Source organism: Miscanthus floridulus, chromosome 2, assembly GCF_019320115.1.
Source record: "Miscanthus floridulus cultivar M001 chromosome 2, ASM1932011v1, whole genome shotgun sequence".
In the NCBI taxonomy this organism is placed as follows: domain Eukaryota; kingdom Viridiplantae; phylum Streptophyta; class Magnoliopsida; order Poales; family Poaceae; genus Miscanthus; species Miscanthus floridulus.
Window position 1 is genome coordinate 19,484,327 of NC_089581.1, and position 20,171 is coordinate 19,504,497.

Sequence of the window (20,171 nt, forward strand, 5' to 3'; positions counted from 1 at the left end):
TCAACAAAAATCATAGAAAAATAAAAAAATATCAAACCAGTTTTGTTAGCTTTGTAAAAATGTGATCTATCCATAGATCTTATAAACCTTGTTAGGTTATGCTTTTGTCTATAGGTGTGCTAAATCATCCTTACATATGTTGCAGGCATATAGGTTCCTGACGAGGTCTGCCGTGTGAAAAATAAAGAGAGGTCTCCCGTCACAATTATTGGCGGACATACCCCTATCCTTAACACATTCACAAAAATGTTACAGAGGTTGATATGATGCGTCAAAAAAGCTATAAAGTTCAATATCAAGTCATAGAAACACATGGTTAACATGAAAAATTAATGTTATGATATATTTATATCTAAATAATTTTGCTCTTTGCAATGGAAGGAAAAATATACCAAGGACATTGTTATTTATTGTCAACATTAATTTATATTATGAATGTGATGGTCATCATAAAATAAATTATAAAAGCATAAAACATAAGTAGATAGGTACCATTCACGTTATCGCTCTGCATAAATATTTAATAGTTTTTTTTCACCCGTTGCAACTCACACACATATTTGCTAGGACGGAGAAAACAAATCCTATTATACGAAGAAAACAAGCCTGCACTGAAACTGAAACTAACATGTAAAAGGGGAACCCAAAGCTGTTCGGTACCAAAAGCAATCTATCTATGTTCCTCCATGTCAGATTACAAAGTAGTAGCACGGTTGAGCGCAGAATTCAGACATACATCATCCACTTACGTCCTTAACTCCTAAGTCCTAACTAATGACCCGCTAACCGATCAATCAAACACAGAAAGCGTCTGGTACTCCTCGCCGGCGATGGCTGCCTTCATGACGGCCTCCGAGTTCACCACACCTTCGTGCTCCAGGAAAAGCTTGACCAAGTTCTTGGAGAAGCCGCTCACCATCGCGACTCCGGGCTGCGTTGACGTCACTGGGGTCGACTTTGAGTCCCTCAGGTTCCAGAACACGCAGCCTGTTTGGTTGGTTGGTTCATATCGTTGCTGGTTTGTGAAGAAGTACTGCTGGCTGGTTTATGTGAGAAAAAAATACTGTTCCGGCTAGAAATTTAGGATCCTATAGGATCGTTTTCCTCCAGCCGAACAGGCTGACGATCTGAGGCACTGCGTCGCCGTACCCGGCGTCATTGAACTTGCGGCAGATGGCCTGGTAGTCCGTCTCCCAAGGACTAGCAGACGCCTCGTCGAACTCCATGTCACTGAACACGAAGACGGTCCTGATCATCTTCTCCTTGGGCAGCCGACCGTCCACCGCCGTGCGTAGGATGCGGTCGAAGACCGCCTGGAAGTTGGTGTTCATGTCCCAGTCCATGCGCTTGATGAAGCTTATCTTCTGGACGAGGGTCATGCCCTCAATCTTGTGGATCTGGGGAGTCTCGCTGAACGTGATCATCCTGCCCGCCCATGGCTTCTCGCTGAGCTCAGAGATGAGCAGATCCAGCGCCACGCACACCTCTATGGGCGTGCCGTGCATGTGTAACACCCAAAAATTTCATTCTTTAAAAATAAGTAAATTTGATTTAATTATGTTATCACGTGTGAATTCAAATATAAGAAATTGATAATTTTTGGAAAATTAAAATCAAATATAAGGTTAGTAACTTTTTGATGCATACATGCTGCTGCACTTTTATTTTTGCAATGATTGATTTTGATCAATTTGGATACAAAATCAATTTGAAAATGGTTTGCTAAAACTCTATAAAATAAAAAGAAAAAAAAGGAAATACCTTTCCCTCTCCACCCTTCTTCAATTTTGGCCTGCTGGCCCATTCCTCCTGCTGGCCCAGTTAGCCGCTGGCCCTCCTTGCCTCCGCGCCAGCCCAGCCCCGTCGGCCCAGCAAGCGCGCCGGCCCAGCACCGAGCCGCAACTGCCGCCCGCGCCTCAGCCACTGACAGCCCGGGCCCGCTTGCCAGCGCCATCCTCAACCTCCTCCCGCACGCCCCGCGCCCAGTCAAGGCGCAACCGCCGCCGCGTCCACCTTGCATCGTGGGAGCGTCTCCCCACGCCCGGCCTCTACAAAAGGGAACCGAGGCCGAGCCGCCCTCCCTGTTGCCTTTCCCGCTCCCTCTCGCACTGAAGCCACAACCGTCGCACGGAGAAGCGCCGAGGTCCGCCGTCCGCCCCTCCGCGCGGTCCGCCGTCTCCGAGCCGCCGTCGACTCCATTTTTCCCCACTGTGAGAACCCTCTTGCTCCCCTCTTTCTCCCCATGCCCTCAATTCAGTGTTTCATGGCCTCTAGGGCTCGTTTCACGTGCGTCCGTGAGCTCCACGCCGCCGGCCATGGCGACCACCGCCTCGGCCATATCCTGCGACCGCTCTCTCGGCCTAGGCGAGCTCGCCCGCACCTCCTCTCTCCCCCGGTGCCCTCGGTTCTTCAAACCGTGGCCCGTAGTCACTGAACCGCGCACTGTTCCCGCCGCCACTCCCTTCTCTCTCCCTCCCAAGATTTAATACGAGCCACCCATCCATGATCCAACGGCCCAGGGTGGCCGATACCCCTTCGCAGGTTATTTTTCTAAAGAGTCCCTCAAGTTCGGCCAAATAGAAACCGCAGTCCTCAGCCGATTTAATTATTCCAAAATTTAATTTATTTAAATTCAGAAATAGTTTCTTCTATTTACAGAAATGCCACTACATAGTTTTGATCATAAAATCGTCGTTTTAGCTCCGAATTGACCCGTTCAAATTGCGTTAGATTCGTAATAAAGTTCCCTACATGTTAGTACCATTGTTAACCATGTTTGCAACTTTTAAATTTCATGGTTAGGTTTAGTTAAATAAATTACTATAGAAAACCCCGTTTAATTCATAACTTTCGTGTTTTAGCTCCGATTTTCGTGAACTTCGCGTTGATGTGATCGTAGCGAGACGTAGATGCTTTTCATAAACATTTTATCTTGTTTTCTATATTGCTGGTGTACTGTTCTAATAATAGGTTTGTTTGCTTTGCATGAATGTTCCCGAAATGTTGTATGTTGCCGTGTTGGTCGTGTTCAGACGGCGAGGAGAACGTTGGAGACCAAGAGTTCTTTGACGACCAGCAGGGCCAGCAGAAGTTTGCTAACCAAGGCAAGTATAGCATGGGACCTACCTTGATGTCCTATTCACCTTTATTAACTACTCATTTGCATGTGTCTAATTTTAATACCCGTAAGGACATCCTAGTGATTAATTATCCTGTTTCCTTGTTCTCCTACGGGTTATTTGTATATGGGTAGTTTGCTAGCGCTCAATATAACTATACATGAGCTACATAATGAACAATGATTCTATGGAAAGAAAAGGTAAAAGTTGCTTTTAAACAACTGAATTATAGGGTGAAGGAGCAAATAACTTTTGATCATGATGCTCTCGGCCCTCCATAAGGACTTATCTGTTGACAAAAGCTAGGACTGACAGTGCAACCATGAGAGTCACATGACTCTGACTTTAACTCAGTAATATGACCTTTTCTAGCTTGTTAGAGGTTACCTTTATGGCGCAAAAGGGATTGCCACATTGGGTATAGGGCTACCTCTGTTCCTATGTGTATAGCTGCGATGGATATGTGCCATAGGAAAGGGGGGTTCCTACATCTGCCTGCCGAGGAAACCTAGCGGCCCTAACTTGTTAGAGAAACCTATAAAATGGCTTCATAGTGTACCCCGCCCGCTCACCTTAGCAGTGATATGGGAGTAATTAACCCGGGCATAAGGGAATCATGACTCACGGTGAATGTACACAACCTCTGCAGAGGGTTACAAACTATTATAACATCCATGCTTACGGTCACGAGCGGCCCAAAAAACTCACAGAATAAATGGTTAATTATTGTTGTTCATTCAAGAGGTTCTATGATGATAATATGATACAAATAATTCTGATATCTGATCATGTGGGATTAATTGAGGCTTATGCATAACTTGATAATAGTTGATGATAAAATCTTAACCTACTAAAAGTGCTAACTGCAGTAAGCCAGTGTCATCCTTTTTGATCTTTCATAACCCCATGTTAACTTGTTAAGTACGGGAAGTACTTACACTTGTTTACTTTCTATATTTGGATAAAAATTCCGGATGGGTAACAGATGACAACGTGTATGAGGAGTTTCCTAAGGACTATTAGGCTTGTGATCAACCAGTTGACTGTCTCTGTGTTGGAGCTTCCACGAGGGAGTTATCTTTTTATTTTCCGCTGTGTTGTATAAGACTATGTGATGTTATTAATCGTGATGTAAGATACACCGTGATGATACTTCTTATAATTTGTCAACTTATGTGTGTGACTGATCCCTGGGCACACATGAGCTTTATGCATTCAATTTTATCCTTAAAATTGGATGTGACAAATTGGTATCAGAGTCGTGTTGACTGTAGGACGCAAGCCTAGTTAGAAATGGTCGTTTTAGCATCTTTGCTCCACTGGTTTCCTGCTTACTGTTTTATTCTTGTTATTTTATTAAAGTATTTATGTTATTCATACCTTAATCTATTATATAAAATTTTTTATTCTAATTCTATCTTTCTCTAAATTTATAGATGTCTCGTAATCCGAAGACCGCTCGCCTCAGCACTGCAGGCTACCGTGCCATGTTCACCCCCTGTGCTCCACAGGCGGAGAAGGAGATTGTGATCATCTCCGATGATGAGGTGGAACCCTTGATCGAGGATGATGAGGAGTGGATGGCCACCCCAACACCTACACCTGCTCCTACTCTAGTTGTTGCACCTGTCTATGCTGCTGTAGCTACCCCAGCGGAGTTATCAGCTACTTCACCTACGCCTATGCCATCCCCAGCTGTCCCTGTGGTGGATGAGGAGATAGTCTGGAAGTGCAAATACTACTTCAAGCTAGCCCCGGAGACAGCCTACTACCACACCCTCGTTACTCATGTGCTGGATGACTACTACCCTGATCTGCACGCCTCCATCAACTATCACTGTACAAAGTACCAGCATCCTTTGGAGGCAACCTTTTGAAAGGTAGAGCTAGTTGTCACTGCCTAGAATGACATAAAGAATGGACATGAGGTGGAGACTGTCCATCGTGCCATTGCTAGATGGGCCCATGCATTGGATGGCATGAAAGATGCAGCGCAGGACGCTTACATCTACTACCATGGTCGTCGTTTTGAGGCCATGAAGGAGGATCGTTTTAGGTTCCTTCCTCACAATGATCATGAGGGTAATTGGCAGGTCCTAGTACCACTAGAAACTGATCCAACCCTAGAAGCAACAGTGCAACATGTCCATGCCATGCAGGAGGTAGATGAGGAAGTCAAGGGAGAGCTGCGTGCATCATAGAGGGCCGAGAGGTGACTCCAGAAGCAAGTTGATGAACTGCGTGCTCAACTTGGGCTGCCACCGATCTACAAGAAGAAGTGCCGGTCATTCACCATGATTGACACTGCCCCATAGGTGTTAGGTGCCTTGCTTAAAGTTACTATGTTGTTAGTTCGTGTGTCATGTCTAGTCTTGTCTTGTCTTGTGAACTTTAGTGATTAGATGTTTTTAATTGTAAACTTAGATGATTTGGAGTTTGTTTGATTGCTAGAGGTTTGTGGGCATGTCCACAAATTCTATAGGTTTGAACCTTAAGTTTAGATGAAGGCTTAATGCAGATGGGTTTGCTTTATCTTATCTCTGATGTGCTATTTTCTAGAGCAGTTTGTGTTCTTTATCTTGTATCTTGAAATCTGGGCTGCCAAAAATTCTGAAATTTTTGTGGAGATATCTAGATTTCGGTATCTTTCAATTGTCTCTAGAATCACATCAATATCTATTCAGGTTTGTGATATCTAGCTGTCACAATTTGATGTTCCTGTGCAGACTAGAACCCAGGACAGATTTGGTTTAGCTCTGTTTTTGACCATGTATATACTAGAATCTGTAAAAGTGTTCTAAATAAAAGTTGTAGCTAATCTCCTAAGCTTTCCAACCATTCTTAGTACACCTCTGTGGAATCTCTGAAACTCAAGTTATGACAGATTTACCGAACTACTGTAATTGAATCTTGTCCAGAAAGTTTTCAGCATTGTTCATTATCTTTTATAAGCTCTCTATAAATTAGAAATCTCTAAAATTTTGCACATTTGTTGGAAAACAGATGGCCGCAAGAGGAGGAAGAGGCAGAGGCCGTGGTCATGGACGTGATGCTCTCATAAATCCACCACCGCCGCCCCTAGTGACTATGGAACAATTGATGGGAATGCAAGCGCAGTTGATGCAAGCCATGATGCAATGCTTGGATAATAAACCTGCAAGAGGACCATCGCCTGTTCAAGTCAGAGACAAGCGTAGAGAATTCATGAAGGGTCACCCTCCAATGTTCACCCATGCCTCAGACCCCTTGGAGGCAGATGATTGGTTGTGTGCTGTGGAAAAGCAACTTAACATAGCACAATGCAATGACCTTGAGAAGGTGTTGTATGCTTTTGGTCAACTCTAAGGAGCAGCTAAGGATTGGTGGGATTCTTTCCAGTATGGATGCCCCAACAATGCTCCTGCTATCACTTGGTAGGAATTCAAGGATAATTTCCGGTCATATCATATCCTTGATGGACTAGTGGAATTGAAGCAAGAGGAATTCAGGTCCCTTAAGCAATGATCCATGTCTGTGGTGGAGTATCGTGACAAGTTTGCATAACTATCACGCTATGCTCCAAATGATGTAGCTGATGATAAGGAGTAGCAATGCCATTTCCTCAAGGGACTTTATGATGGACTGTAGCTCCAGCTGATGTCTAACACCTACCCTAACTTTCAGTCCTTGGTGAACCGCGCTATTGTGATTGATGATAAGCGTAAAGAGATGGAAGCCAAGAAGAGGAGGCTTCAAGGGCTAGCTTCTGGTAATTTGCTCTTCTGGTACTCGTAAACACTTCTTTAATTGAGAAACATGAAATACATCGTGCACACCTGACAAACTCTCAGGCAGTTCCAACTGATAGGCTACTTCTCCATGTCTCTCTAGGATCTTGAAAGGTCCAATATACCTCGATGCCAACTTTCCCTTCATATTGAATCTTTTCACACTTCTCATTGGTGACACCTTCAAGTACACATAATCTCTAACTTTGAAAGTCAGCTCTCTTCTACGAGTATCAGCGTAACTCTTCTGTCTAGACTGAGCCACTCTCAAGTTGTCTTTAATCATTCTCACTTGTTCTTCTATGTCTCTAAGGACATCGGGTTGAAACACTTGAGTTTTACCAGTCTGATTCCAGAACAAAGGCGTTCTACATTTACGTCCATACAGCGCCTCAAAAGGTGTCATCTTGAGACTCTTCTGATAACTATTGTTGTACGAGAACTCAGCATAGGGCAAACTCTTGTCCCAACTTGTACCATATTGCAGTGCACAAGCTCTCAACATATCTTCCAAAATCTGGTTGATCCTTTCAGTCTGTCCATCAGTTTTTGGGTGGTAAGTAGAACTAAAGTTCAACTTTGTCCCTAAGGATCTATGTACTTTCTGCCAGAATTACGATGTAAACTGAGTGCCTCTATCAGACATAATTTTCTTAGGAACACCATGTAAGCACACTATCCTTTCCATGTACAACTCTGCTAGCCTTGCACCTATATAGGTAGTCTTGATCGGTAAAAAGTGAGCAACCTTGGTGAGTCGATCCACTATTACCCATATTGAATCATAACCTCTTTGAGTATAGGGCAAACCTATGATAAAATCCATACCAACTTCTTTCCATTTCTATTTAGGAATCTTCATTGGTTATAGCAACCCTGAAGGTCTTTGATGCTCAGCTTTCACTCTTTGACAAGTGTCACACAAAGCCACATACTCTGCCACATCTCTCTTCAAACCATACCACTAATACTTCTTTTTGAGATCCAAATACATCTTGGTACTTCCGAGATGTATAGAATAAGCAGACTCATGTGCCTCTTGCAGAATTGCATCATGGATAGCCTTCACTTTAGGTATGCATATCCTTTTCTCGAACCAAAGAGTACCATTCTCATCCATCCTAAATCCTGGTGCCTTTCCAAGCACTACATTCTTCGCTATCTCTTTTAGTTTTTTATCCTCCAATTGACCTTTGCGTATTTCTTGCTCCAATGTAGGCTCTATCACCAATTCCATTGTATTAGTGACAAAACTCAAGTTGAGATACTCCATTTTAGCACACAACTCTGCTGGCATCAATGTCAACCGAAGTCCATTGGCATAACTCTTCCTGCTAAGTGCATCAGCTATGACATTTGCTTTTCCCAGATGATAATGCACTTCTAAATCATAGTCTTTGATCAATTCCAACCAACGACGTTGTCTTAGATTTAGATCTGATTAGGTAAAGATATACTTCAAACTCTTGTGGTCTATATAGATGTCACTCTTATGCCCAATTAAATAATGTCTCTAGATTTTCAAAGCATGAACCACAGTTGCCAATTCCAAGTCATGAGTATGGTAGTTCAACTCATGCTTCCTCAATTGCCTAGATGCATATGCCACCACTCTTCCTTCTTGCATAAGAACACATTCAAGGCCCAAACGAGATGCATCACAATATATAGAGAAGTTCTTGCTTAAATCAGGCAAAATCAACACTGAAGCTATAGTCAATCTCTTCTTTAGCTCATCAAAGTTTGCCTAGCATTTATTAGACCATATAAATTTAGCATTCTTTTCCAATAGAGCTGTCATAGGCTTAGCAAGCTTGGAAAAACCTTTAATGAAGCTCCTGTAATATCCAGTCAATCTAAAAAAGCTACGAATCTCACTTACATTAGTTGGTGGTTTCTAATTCAATACATCTTGTACTTTACCTGGATCCACTACTATCCCACCATTGGAGACAATATGACCCAGAAAAGAGACCTCCTTCAACCAAAACTCACACTTGATTCGCTTAGCGTACAACTTATGTTCTCTAAGCTTTTGCAAGACCAACCTTATATGCTCAGCATATTCTTCTTCAGTCTTGGAGAATATCAGTATGTCATCAATGAATACCACCACAAATTTATCAAGAAACTTCATAAACACCTTATTCATCAGATATATAAAGTATGTAGGTGCATTGGTCAATCCAAAAGATATAACGGTATACTCATACAAGCCATACCGTGTAGTGAATGTTGTCTTGGGTATGCTCGAGTTTCGAATCTTTAGCTGATGGTAACCTGAGCGAAGATCAATCTTGGAGAACACATAGGCTCCTCTTAACTGATCAAACAAATCATCAATCCTAGGCAAAGAGTATTTATTCTTGATAGTAACCTCATTAAGTGAACGATAATCCATACACATCTGTTGACTACCATCCTTTTATCCACAAAGATCACAGGTGCTCTCCATGGAGAAGAACTGGAGCATATGAAACCTTTTTCTTGCAACTCTTTTAGTTGTTTCTTAAGCTCTTCTAATTCATTAACCCCCATTCTATATGGACGTTTAGCTATTGGTGCAGTTCTAGGTAATAACTCAATAATGAATTCAATGTCATGGTCAGGTTGGCATACCTGGCAAGTCATCAGAGAAAACATCCGGGAACTCCTCCACAACGTGATCTTGTTTATTGGCATCACCATCCAGCTGGTTCACATTGGCTGTTGGCTGAGCTTGCACTACCACTTCTACACAAATTCTATCTCCATTGGGTGATGTCACAACAACAGATCTCTCCTGACACTGAATCACTGTCCGGTGTTGTTTTATCCAATCTATTCCCAGAATAAGATCAATTCCTGCTGTTCTCAACACAATAGGTTTCACTTTGAAGTCTACCCCCTTAAGGAAATACTAGCTGAGAGACTCCAATAAGAAGCTGGCATACTACCTCCCGGCGAATTTACTAGTATGGGGTTTTTCATGGCACATAAAGGTATGCTATGCATTCTAACAAAAGCTTGGGAAATAAAAGAATACGAAGCACCGGAATCAAAAAGTACTGTAGCAGAGATAGAGTTGACACTGAACGTACCCAACATGACCTCGGGCGTCTCCTGAGTTGCATCAGATGACACATAGTTCACCTTAGCAGTGTGAGGTGGTTGGGCGTTGAACTTCGGATTGCTATTCTGGTTCTAAGGAGCTTGCTGGTTCTGCTTCTTTAGACACTGATGAGCATAGTGACCTACTTCTCCACAGTAGTAGCATGCGTTGGGGTTATTGAGTGCACCACTCTTCATAGGAGCATTGTTGGGCGTTCCCTGGTGTGATGCCGGATTGTCGGTCTATTGCTAGGGACGTTGATTACCAAACTATTGCTGGTACTAAGGGCGTTGCTGGAATTGATTACGCTGAGGGTACTGACCATGGTTTCCCTAGTTAGATGGTCCTTGATTCCTCTGCTGAAAACCCTGCTGGGGATAGGCATGCGGGCGGGTGTTGCTTCCAGAAGCTTGCCCTTAAAGTCTTCTCTTCTTGGCTTCCATCTCTTTGCACTTATCGTCAATCATAATAGCGTGGTTCACCAAGGACTAAAAGTTAGGGTAGGTGTTGGACATCAGCTGGAGCTGCAGTCCATCATAAAGTCTCTTGAGAAAGCGGCGTTGCTTCTCCTTGTCCTCAGCTACATCATTTGGAGCATAGCGTGATAATTGAGCAAACTTGTCATGATACTCCACCACAGTCATGGATCCTTGCTTAAGGGACCTGAATTCCTCCTGCTTTAATTCCACAAGTCCATCAGGGATATGATAAAACTAGAAATTATCCTTGAATTCCCACCAGGTGATAGCAGGAGCATCGTTGGGGCGTCCATACTAGAAAGAATCCCACCAATCCTGAGCTGCTCCCTGGAGTTGACCAGAAGCATACAACACCTTCTCAAGATCATTGCATTGTGCTATGTTAAGTTGCTTTTTCACAGCACGCAACCAATCGTCTGCCTCCAAGGGGTCTGAGGCATGAGTGAACACCGAAGGGCGACCCTTCATGAATTCTCCATGCTTGTCTCTGACCTGAACAGGTGGTGGTCCTCTTGCAAGTTCATTATCCAAGCGTTGCATCATGGCTTGCATCAAGTGTGCTTGCATTCCCATCAATTGTTCTATAGTCACCGGTGGCGATGGTGGTAGATTTATGAGAGCATCACGTCCACGACCATGGCCTCTGCCTCTTTCTACTCTTGCAGCCATCTGTTTTCCAACAAATGCGCAAAATTTTAGAGATTTCTAATTTATAGAGAGCTTACAAAAGATAATGAACAATGCTGAAAACTTTTCGGACAAGATTCAATTACAGCAGTTTGGTAAATCTATCATAACTTGAGTTTTAGAGATCCCATAGAGGTGTACCAAGAACTATTGGAAAGCTTAGGAGATTAGCTACAACTTTTATTTAGAACATTTTTACAGATTCTGGTATATACATGGTTAAAAACAGAGCTAAACCGAATCTGTCCTGCGTTCCAGTCTGTGCAGGAACATCAACTTGTGATAGCTAGATCTCACAAACCTAAATAGATATTGATGTGATTACAGAGACATTTGAAAGATATCAAAGTCTAGATATCTCCACAAAAATTTCAGAATTTTTGGCAGCCTAGATTTCGAGATACAAGATAAAGAACACATTCTGCTCTAGAAAACAGCACAACAGAGGTAAGATAAAAGCAAACCCATCTGTATTAAGACTTCATCTAAACTTAAGGTTCAAACGTATGGAATTTGTGGACATGCCCACAAACCTCCAGCAATCAAACAAACTCCAAATCATCCAAGTTCACAATTAAAAACATCTAATCACTAAAGTTCACAAGACAAGACAAGACTAGATATGACACACGAACTAACAACGTAGTAACTTTAAGCAAGGCACCTAACACCTATGGGGCGGTGTCAATCATGGTGAACGACCGACGCTTCTTGTAGATCGGTGGTAGCCCAAGTTGAGCACGCAGTTCATCAACTTGCTTCTGGAGTCACCTCTTGGCCCTCTATGATGCACGCAGCTCTCCCTTGACTTCCTCATCTACCCCCTACATGGCATGGACATGTTGCATTGTTGCTTTTAGGATTGGATCAGTTTCTGGTGGTGCCAGGACTTGCCAATTACCCTCATGATCATTGCGAGGAAGGAACCTAAAATGATCCTCCTTCATGGCCTCAAAACGACAACCATGGTAGTAGATGTAAGCGTCCTACGCTGCATCTTCTATGTCATCCAATGCATGGGCCCATCTAGCAATGGCACGATGGACAGTCTCCACCTCATGTCCATTATTTATGTCATTCCGGGCAGTGACAACCAGCTCTACCTTCCAAAAGGTTGCCTCCAAAGGATGCTGGTACTCTGCATAGTGATAATTGATGGAGGCGTGCAGATCAGGGTAGTAGTCATCCAGCACATGAGTAAGGAGGGTGTGGTAGTAGGCCATCTCCAGGGCTAGCTTGAAGTAGTATTTGCACTTCCAACCTATCTCCTCATCCACCATAGGGACAGCTGGAGATGGCACAGGCGTAGGTGAAGTAGCTGATGACTCCGCTGGGGTAGCTACAACAGCATAGATAGGTGCAACAACTAGAGTAGGAGCAGGTGCAGGTGTCGGGGTGGCCATCCACTCCTCATTATCGGAGATGATCACAATCTCCTTCTCCGCCTGTGGAGCACATGGGGTGAAAATGGCACGGTAGCCTGCAGTGCTAAGGCGGGCGGTCTTCGGGTTACGAGACATCTATAGATTTAGAGAAAGATAGAATTAGAATAAAAAATTTTATATAATAGATTAAGGTATGAATAGCATAAATACTTTAATAAAATAACAAGAATGAGATAGTAAGCAGGAAACCAGTGGAGCAAAAATGCTAAAATGACTATTTCTAACTAGGCTTGCGTCCTACAGTCAACACGGCTCTGATACCAATTTGTCACACCTAATTTTAAGGATAAAATTGAATGCATAAAGCTCATGTGTGCCCAGGGATCAATCACACACATAAGTTAACAAATTATAAGAAGTATCATCACGATGTATCTTACATCACAATTAATAACATCACATAGTCTTACACAATACAGCGGAAAATAAAAAGATAACTCTCTCATGGAAGCTCCAACACAGGGATGGTCAACTGGTTTACCACAAGCCTAATAGTCCTTAGAAAACTCCTCATACACGTTGTCATCTGTTACCCATCCAGGATTTTTATCCAAATATAGAAAGTAAACAAGCGTAAGTACTTCCCGTACTTAACAAGTTAACATGGGGTTATGAAAGCTCAAAAAGGATGACACTGGTCAAGATTTTATCATCAAGTATTATAAGTTATGCATAAGCCCCAATTAATCCCACATGATAAGATATTAGAATCATTTGTATCATATTATCATCATAGAACCTCTTGAATGAACAACAATAATTAACCATTTATTCTGTGAGTTTTTTGGGCCGCTCGTGACCGTGAGCATGGCTGTTATAATAGTTTATAACCCTCTACAGAGGTTGTGCACAATCACTACGAGTCGTGATTCCCTTATGTCCGGGTTAATTACTCCCATATCACTGCCAAGGTGAGCGGGCGGGGTACACTATGAAGCCATTTTATAGGTTTCTCTAACAAGTTAGGGCCGCTAGGTTTCCTCGGCAGGCAGATGTAGGAACCCCCTCTTTTCTATGGCACATATCCATCGCAGTTATACACATAGGAACAGAGGCAGCCCTATACCCAACGTGGCAAGCCCCTTTTGCGCCATAAAGGTAACCTCTAACAAGCTAGAAAAGGTCCTATTACTAAGTTAAAGTTAGAGTCATGTGACTCACGGTTGCACTGTCAGTCCCAGCTTTTGCTAACAGATAAGTCCTTATAGAGGGCCGAGAGCATCATGATCAAAAGTCATTTGCTCCTTCGCCCTATAATTCAGTTGTTTAAAAGCAACTTTTACCTTTTCTTTCCATAGAATCATTGTTCATTATGTAGCTCATGTATAGTTATATTGAGAGCTAGCAAACTACCCATATGCAAATAACCCGTAAGAGAACAAGGAAACAGGATAATCAATCATTAGGATGTCCTTACGGGTATCAAAATTAGACACATGCAAATAAGTAGTTAATAAAGGTGAATAGGACATCAAGGTAGGTCCCATGCTATACTTGCCTTGGTTAGCAAACTCCTGCTGGTCCTGCTGGTCGTCAAAGAACTCTTGGTCTCCAACGTTCTCCTCACCGTCTGAACACGACCAACACGGCAACATACAATATTTTGGGAACATTCATGCAAAGCAAACAAACCTATTATTAGAACAGTACACCAGCAACATAGAAAACAAGATAAAATGTTTATGAAAAGAATCTACGTCTCGCTGCGATCACGTCAACGCGAAGTTCACGAAAATCGGAGCTAAAACTCGAAAGTTATGAATTAAACGGGGTTTTCTATAGTAATTTATTTAACTAAACCTAACCATGAAATTTAAAAGTTGCAAACATGGTTAATAGTGGTACTAACATGTAGGGAACTTTATTACGAATCTAACGCAATTTGAACGGGTCAATTCGGAGCTAAAACGACGATTTTATGATCAAAACCATGTAGTGGCATTTCTGTAAATAGAAGGAACTATTTCTGAATTTAAATAAATTAAATTTTGGAATAATTAAATCGGCTGAGGACTGCGGTTTCTATTTGGCCGAACTTGAGGGACTCTTTAGAAAAATAACCCGCGAAGGGGTATCGGCCACCCTGGGCCATTGGATCATGGATGGATGGCTCGGATTAGATCTTGGGAGGGAGAGAGAAGGGAGTGGCGGCCGGAACAGTGCTTCCGGCGGCGAGGCACCATGGCCGACGACAAGGAGCATGCCGGCGTGCGCTGTTCAGTGACTACGGGCCACGGTTCGAAGAACTAAGGGCACCGGGGGTGAGAGGAGGTGCGGGCGAGCTCGCCTAGGCCGAGAGAGTCGCAGGACATGGCCGAAGCGGTGGTCGCCATGGCCGGCGGCATGGAGCTCACGGGCGCACGCGAAACGAGCCCTAGAGGCCATGAAACACTGAATTGAGGGCATGGGGAGCAAAGGGTTCTCACAGTGGGAAAAACGGAGTCGACGGCGGCTCGGAGACGGCGGACCGCGCGGAGGGGCGGACGGTGGACCTCGGCGCTTCTCCGTGCGACGGTTGTGGCTTCCGTGGGCTCGAGCGAGTGCGAGAGGGAGCGGGGAAGGCAGCAGGGAGGGCGGCTCGGCCTCGGTTCCCTTTTGTAGAGGCCGGGTGCGGGGAGACGCTCCCACGACGCAAGGTGGACACGGCGGCGGTTGCGCCTTGACTGGGCGTGGGGCGTGCGGGAGGAGGTTGAGGATGGCGCTGGCAGGCGGGCCCGGGTTGTCAGTGGCTGAGGCGCGGGCGGCAGTTGCGGCTCGGTGTTGGGCCGGCGCGCTTGCTGGGCCGACGAGGCAGGGCTTGTGCGGAGGCAAGGAGGGCCAGCGGCCAACTGGGCCAGCGGGAGGAATGGGCCAGCAGGCCAAAATTGAAGAAGGGTGGGGTGGGAAAGATATTTCCGTTTTTTCTTTTTATTTTCTAGAGTTTTAGCAAACCATTTTCAAATTGATTTTGTATCCAAATTGATCAAAACCAATCATTGCAAAAAATAAAAGTGCAACAACATGTATGCATCAAAAAGTTACTAACCTTATATTTGATTTTAATTTCTTAAAAAATATTAATTTCCTATATTTGAATTCACACATGATAACATAATTAAATTAAATTTACTTATTTTAAAAGAATGAAAATTTTGGGTCTTACAGCATGCTCCCGGAAACGTCGCAGACGGCGATGCAGTTGCTTAGAGACCCCTTCTTGCGGAGGTCCTCCACCATGCGCCGCCACTGCAGCTCCGACACATCGTCGGCCTCGCCACCAAACGCAGCGGCGGCGATCTCGTGGGGCAGGAGCGCGCCAGCCGCGATCTTGGCCTTGCCAGCCTCAACGTCCTCGACGTACTTGTCGAAGCGCGCTTCGTCGTGCTTCTTGAACAGGGCCTTATAGCGCCTCATGGCCACCGACGCCACGCGGGTGTTGGGCAGCTCGGACCACCGCTGGGCGCTCATGTACAGCTCCGGGAGCTCCAGGACCTTCGGCAACGGCACAAGCACCTCGCGGCGGAGACGGTGGAGCACTCGGTAGGAGTAGTGCTCCTCTGACAGGTCAGAGTAGTCGGGGCTGGAGTCGCGCGGGAAGAGGCGGCGAGCGATGGCCTCGCAGAGCAGCGTCGTCCGGTCGAACGACGAGCCTGGCGTGGGGCACCACTTGGCGGCGAGCCCGATATTCGTCTTCCTGCCACCGGGTGCTAGCTGCTCGAGGTCGGAGGCGAGGAGGTCAGCGAAGAACTGGGCGACGCAGTCGAAGAGGAAGCGGTAGGCGCCATTGCCGTAGTACGTCTCCAGCGATTGCACGGCGAGCTTGGCCACCTTCCGCACCTCCTTCGTCATGGGGATCTCCTTCGTGGCCGCCACATCCATCGCCTCCGGTTTGTTCTCCACGGCCGCCGCCTCTGTCTCCATAGACGCCGCGTTTTGGCCGTGCGCGCGCTTCTTTCCGGCCAGCCTGGCGGCGCGGACCTCCGGGACCTTGCGTCTGATCTTCTGGGTTTCCGCCTTGGCCTTGTAGAGCTTGCGCGTGTCGGCGCCGTGGATGAGGCGGTAGAGTAGCTCGGGGAAGTCCTTGAGGTAGCCGAATTCGGCGAGCGCGGGAAGGTTACAGGCGAGCGTCTTGGGATGGCGCTCGTGCATCCAGAGCGCGGCCGCGTAGAAGCCCTCCCTGTCGGACTTGCCCGTGCCACGCACGCCGCGGAGGTTCGCGATGAGCTTGAGCGCGGTGAGCGGGTCGTGTGCCCACGCAATGGTGACGAGTTCGCGCACGCGCTGCGCAGGCGTGTCGGGGACGACCTGGAAGAAGAGGTCGAGGGGTTGCCGGAACTCTCGTAGGTGGCCGAGTTGTTCTCCGTCCGCGCCATGCGGGGCCCCTTGGCGCCGTTGGCGGCATCAGAACCGGCTGGAGGGTCCTCGTTGTTGAAGCAGGCGTCGAGGAGGTCGAGGAACGGGTGGGAAGCGGGGGCCTCCGCAGCTGTGGCGGGCGTGCCCCGCAGATGACGGGAGGGCCGAGGAGGACGGCGGCCATGGCGTGAACGATCCGATTGGTCCGGATCTGATCTGTTTCTGTTTCTGCTAGGATTTTAGGGGAGAAAGCTAGCAATGGAAGGCGACGAGATTGCTTCGAGAGGATTCGGGGGTCTTGACTCGATCGCTCTGCTATATACAACTGCCCCGACGGCGGCACCGGCGCGTTTCCTTGCGCCATGCGACGTGGCCCACCAGAACCCGTAGGCGCAACTCCAGTTAGTCGGTTGGGTAGCGTGCATTGTGACCGTTGATTGAACCGACGTAACACGCAGAGGGTTCAGATTCAGGCCCTGTTTGGTTCTAAATAAGTTACATACTTATAAGTTAAAAAGTGAAAAAAGTGACTTATTTTATCAAACACCACCAACTTATAAGTCACTCCTGCTTATAAGTTTTAAGTTGGTTCACCCCTACTTAAAACTTATAAGTCACCCTTTTCGCGTGGGGCCCACACCTTTAATGAGCTTATAAGTCATTTACAACCAAACAGGCATGACTTATAAGTCACTGGTTTTCAGTCACCTGACTTAATAAGGCCCTGTTTGGTTCCAAATAAGTCACCTACTTATAAGTTAAAAAGTGGAAAAAGTGACTTATTTTGCCAAACACCACCAACTTATAAGTTACCCCTGCTTATAAGTTTTAAGTTGGTTCACCCCTGCTTAAAACTTATAAGTCACCCTTTTCGTGTGGGGCCCACACCTTTAATGAGCTTATAAGTCATCTACAACAAAATAGGCATGACTTATAAGTCACTGGTTTTCAGTCACCTAACTTAATAAGTTACCTGACTTATGGAAACCAAACAGGGTCTAAGTCACCTGACTTATGGAAACCAAACATGGCCTCATTACCTGGCGGCACACGTCAGCAAGCGATTAGGAAACTGCCACCGCCTTCGCAGGCCGGCCTCCAAGCTCCCACCAATAAAATCTTCGTCGCCATCCCAGCAAAATCCGCGCACGCACCAATCTCGTCTCATCTCCCCTTCGTTCATCTCACGCGTACCCAAAACACCTCGAGCGCCGCCTCCGCCATGGCCCCGCCCACCTCCACAGCGCTCCTTGGCCCTCCCGTGGCCGCCCTCAACACCAACATGGCTGCTGCTGCAGATTCCCGGCCCACCAGGGAGGCGTCGTCATCCTCCGACTCCGATGACTCATCCGTGGCCAAGGAGGCGTCGCGGTCTGGTCGGGCGCTGGCCTACGCCTCGTCCGGCGACCCGTGCGTCGACTTCTTCTTCCAGATCGTCCCTGGCGCCACCTCGGCCGCTCACCTGGCGGCACTCCTCGACGTCGCCTGGTCTCGGGACGCGCGCACCGCGCTCAGGCTCGTCTGCCACCTCCGCGGCGTGCGCGGCCTGGGCAAGGGCGATAGGGAGGGCTTCTACGCCGCCGCGCTCTGGATGCACGCGCGCCATCCCAAGACGCTCGCCGGGAACCTGGCCATCTTTGCCAGATTCGGCTGCCTCAAGGACCTGCCCGAGATCCTCTACCGCGTACTCCACGGCGACCGCAAGGGCGACGACGGCGACCGTCGCAAGCAGCAGAACGTACACCGTCACGGCATGAAGCGCCGGCGCAGCGATCGCGAGTTTCAGGCTGCCAAGGAGACGAAGCGCCAGGAGGAGGCGCAGCTCGCGCGGTCGGCGCTCTCGCGCTACGAGTCCGACGAGGCTTTCCGCTTCCTCTACGATGGCGTGGCTGAGATGTTCGCCGAGATGCTGAAGTCCGACGTCGAGCACCTGCGCGTGGGCGACACCACCAAGATCGGTCTCGCGGCCAAATGGTGCCCGTCGCTCCGCTCGTCCTACGACCGTGCGACCCTGCTCTGCGAGGCCATAGCCCGCCGCATATTCCCGCGCGAGTCCAGCCAGGAGTACCTCAACATCTCGGACAAGCACTATGCCTACCGCGTCCGTGACCGGCTCCGCCGCGAGGTTCTGGTGCCACTGCGCAAGGCCCTGGAGCTCCCAGAGGTGTACATGTGCGCGTGCAAGTTTGAAGAGCTGCCGTACGCGCGGGTGTCGTCCTTGGCGATGAACAAGTACAAGGAGGTGTTCCAGAAGCACGACAAGCACCGGGTGGCCGGCTTCTTCGACGAGGTGCGCACCGGTCGCGCCAGGATGCCGGCGGACGCGGTGCTGCCACATGAATTGATTGCCGCAGCGCTTAAGGGGGAGCACGACGAGGCTGCCGAGCTCCAGTGGCGTTGCATGGCGGCCTCTCTAGCCGCTGAGAGGCGCCTGGCCAACTGCATAGCGGTGTGCGGGCTCTCCGGCGCCACCTTGGCCGCCACGGACACAGCGGCCTCTGCAGCCATCGCACTGGGACTCCTCATCTCTGAGCTGAGCCAGGAGCCGTGGAAGGGGCGCGTGATCACCTTCAACGAGACGCGCCAGCTGCACAAGGTGCTCGGCACGAGCCTCAAGGAGAAGCTGCGGCCGCTGGTGGAGTCCATGGGGAAGCATAAGAGGGGCGCGAACCTGCAGGGCGTGTTTAGCAAGATCCTGCAGCTGGCGGTGGCCGGCGGGCTGTGCAGGGACATGATGGTGAAGAGGGTGTTTGTGCTGAGTGACATGGACTTCGACGGGTGGACGGGCACCGCGTCCCTGTGGAAGACAGAGTACCAGGGCATCTGCGACAAGTTCGCAGCCGAGGGGTTCACGGCGCCGCAGGTGGTGTTCTGGAACGTGGGGACCTCCATGGCCTCCACGCCTGTGGTGGCAGCGCAAGAGGGCACGGCCCTGGTGAGCGGCTACTCCAAGAACCTGGTGAGACTCTTCCTGGAGGCGGATGGCGAGCTAACGCCGGCCGCCGTCGTGGCAGATGCCATCTCTGGCCCGGAGTATGAGGCGTTAGAGGTGTTCGACTAAAGTTTTTTTCGTGCGCATGTGTTCCTGATCGATTGCTGTTGGCGACATAGTGAAGAAAACTCTCAAAGAAAAGCTCAGGGTCTTCTGGTAGAACCACATACTCATAGTCTCAGCATATGGTATTCCGATATGGCGTAATTTGAATCGTGGAAACGATGCTTGAATAAAGTTTTATCATCTTCGATTTGCA

The 20,171-nt window shown here is 47.3% G+C and overlaps 1 protein-coding gene and 1 pseudogene across 1 annotated transcript; one reads left to right on the forward strand and one right to left on the reverse strand.

Moving 5' to 3' along the window:
• Positions 1 to 790: 790 nt before the first annotated feature.
• LOC136538115 (uncharacterized) lies at positions 791 to 17,104 on the reverse strand (annotated as a pseudogene).
• A 913-nt stretch (positions 17,105 to 18,017) lies between these two features.
• LOC136538116 (uncharacterized) lies at positions 18,018 to 20,171 on the forward strand. The gene has a single exon (XM_066530095.1). The coding sequence runs from the start codon at positions 18,143 to 18,145 to the stop codon at positions 19,979 to 19,981; it is 1,839 nt and encodes a 612-aa protein (XP_066386192.1). The 5' UTR covers positions 18,018 to 18,142; the 3' UTR covers positions 19,982 to 20,171.

What these genes read in the sequence shown, in the direction of transcription:
- LOC136538116 (XM_066530095.1), top strand. Translation starts at nt 18,143, where the DNA reads ATGGCCCCGCCCACCTCCACAGCGCTCCTTGGCCCTCCCGTGGCCGCC.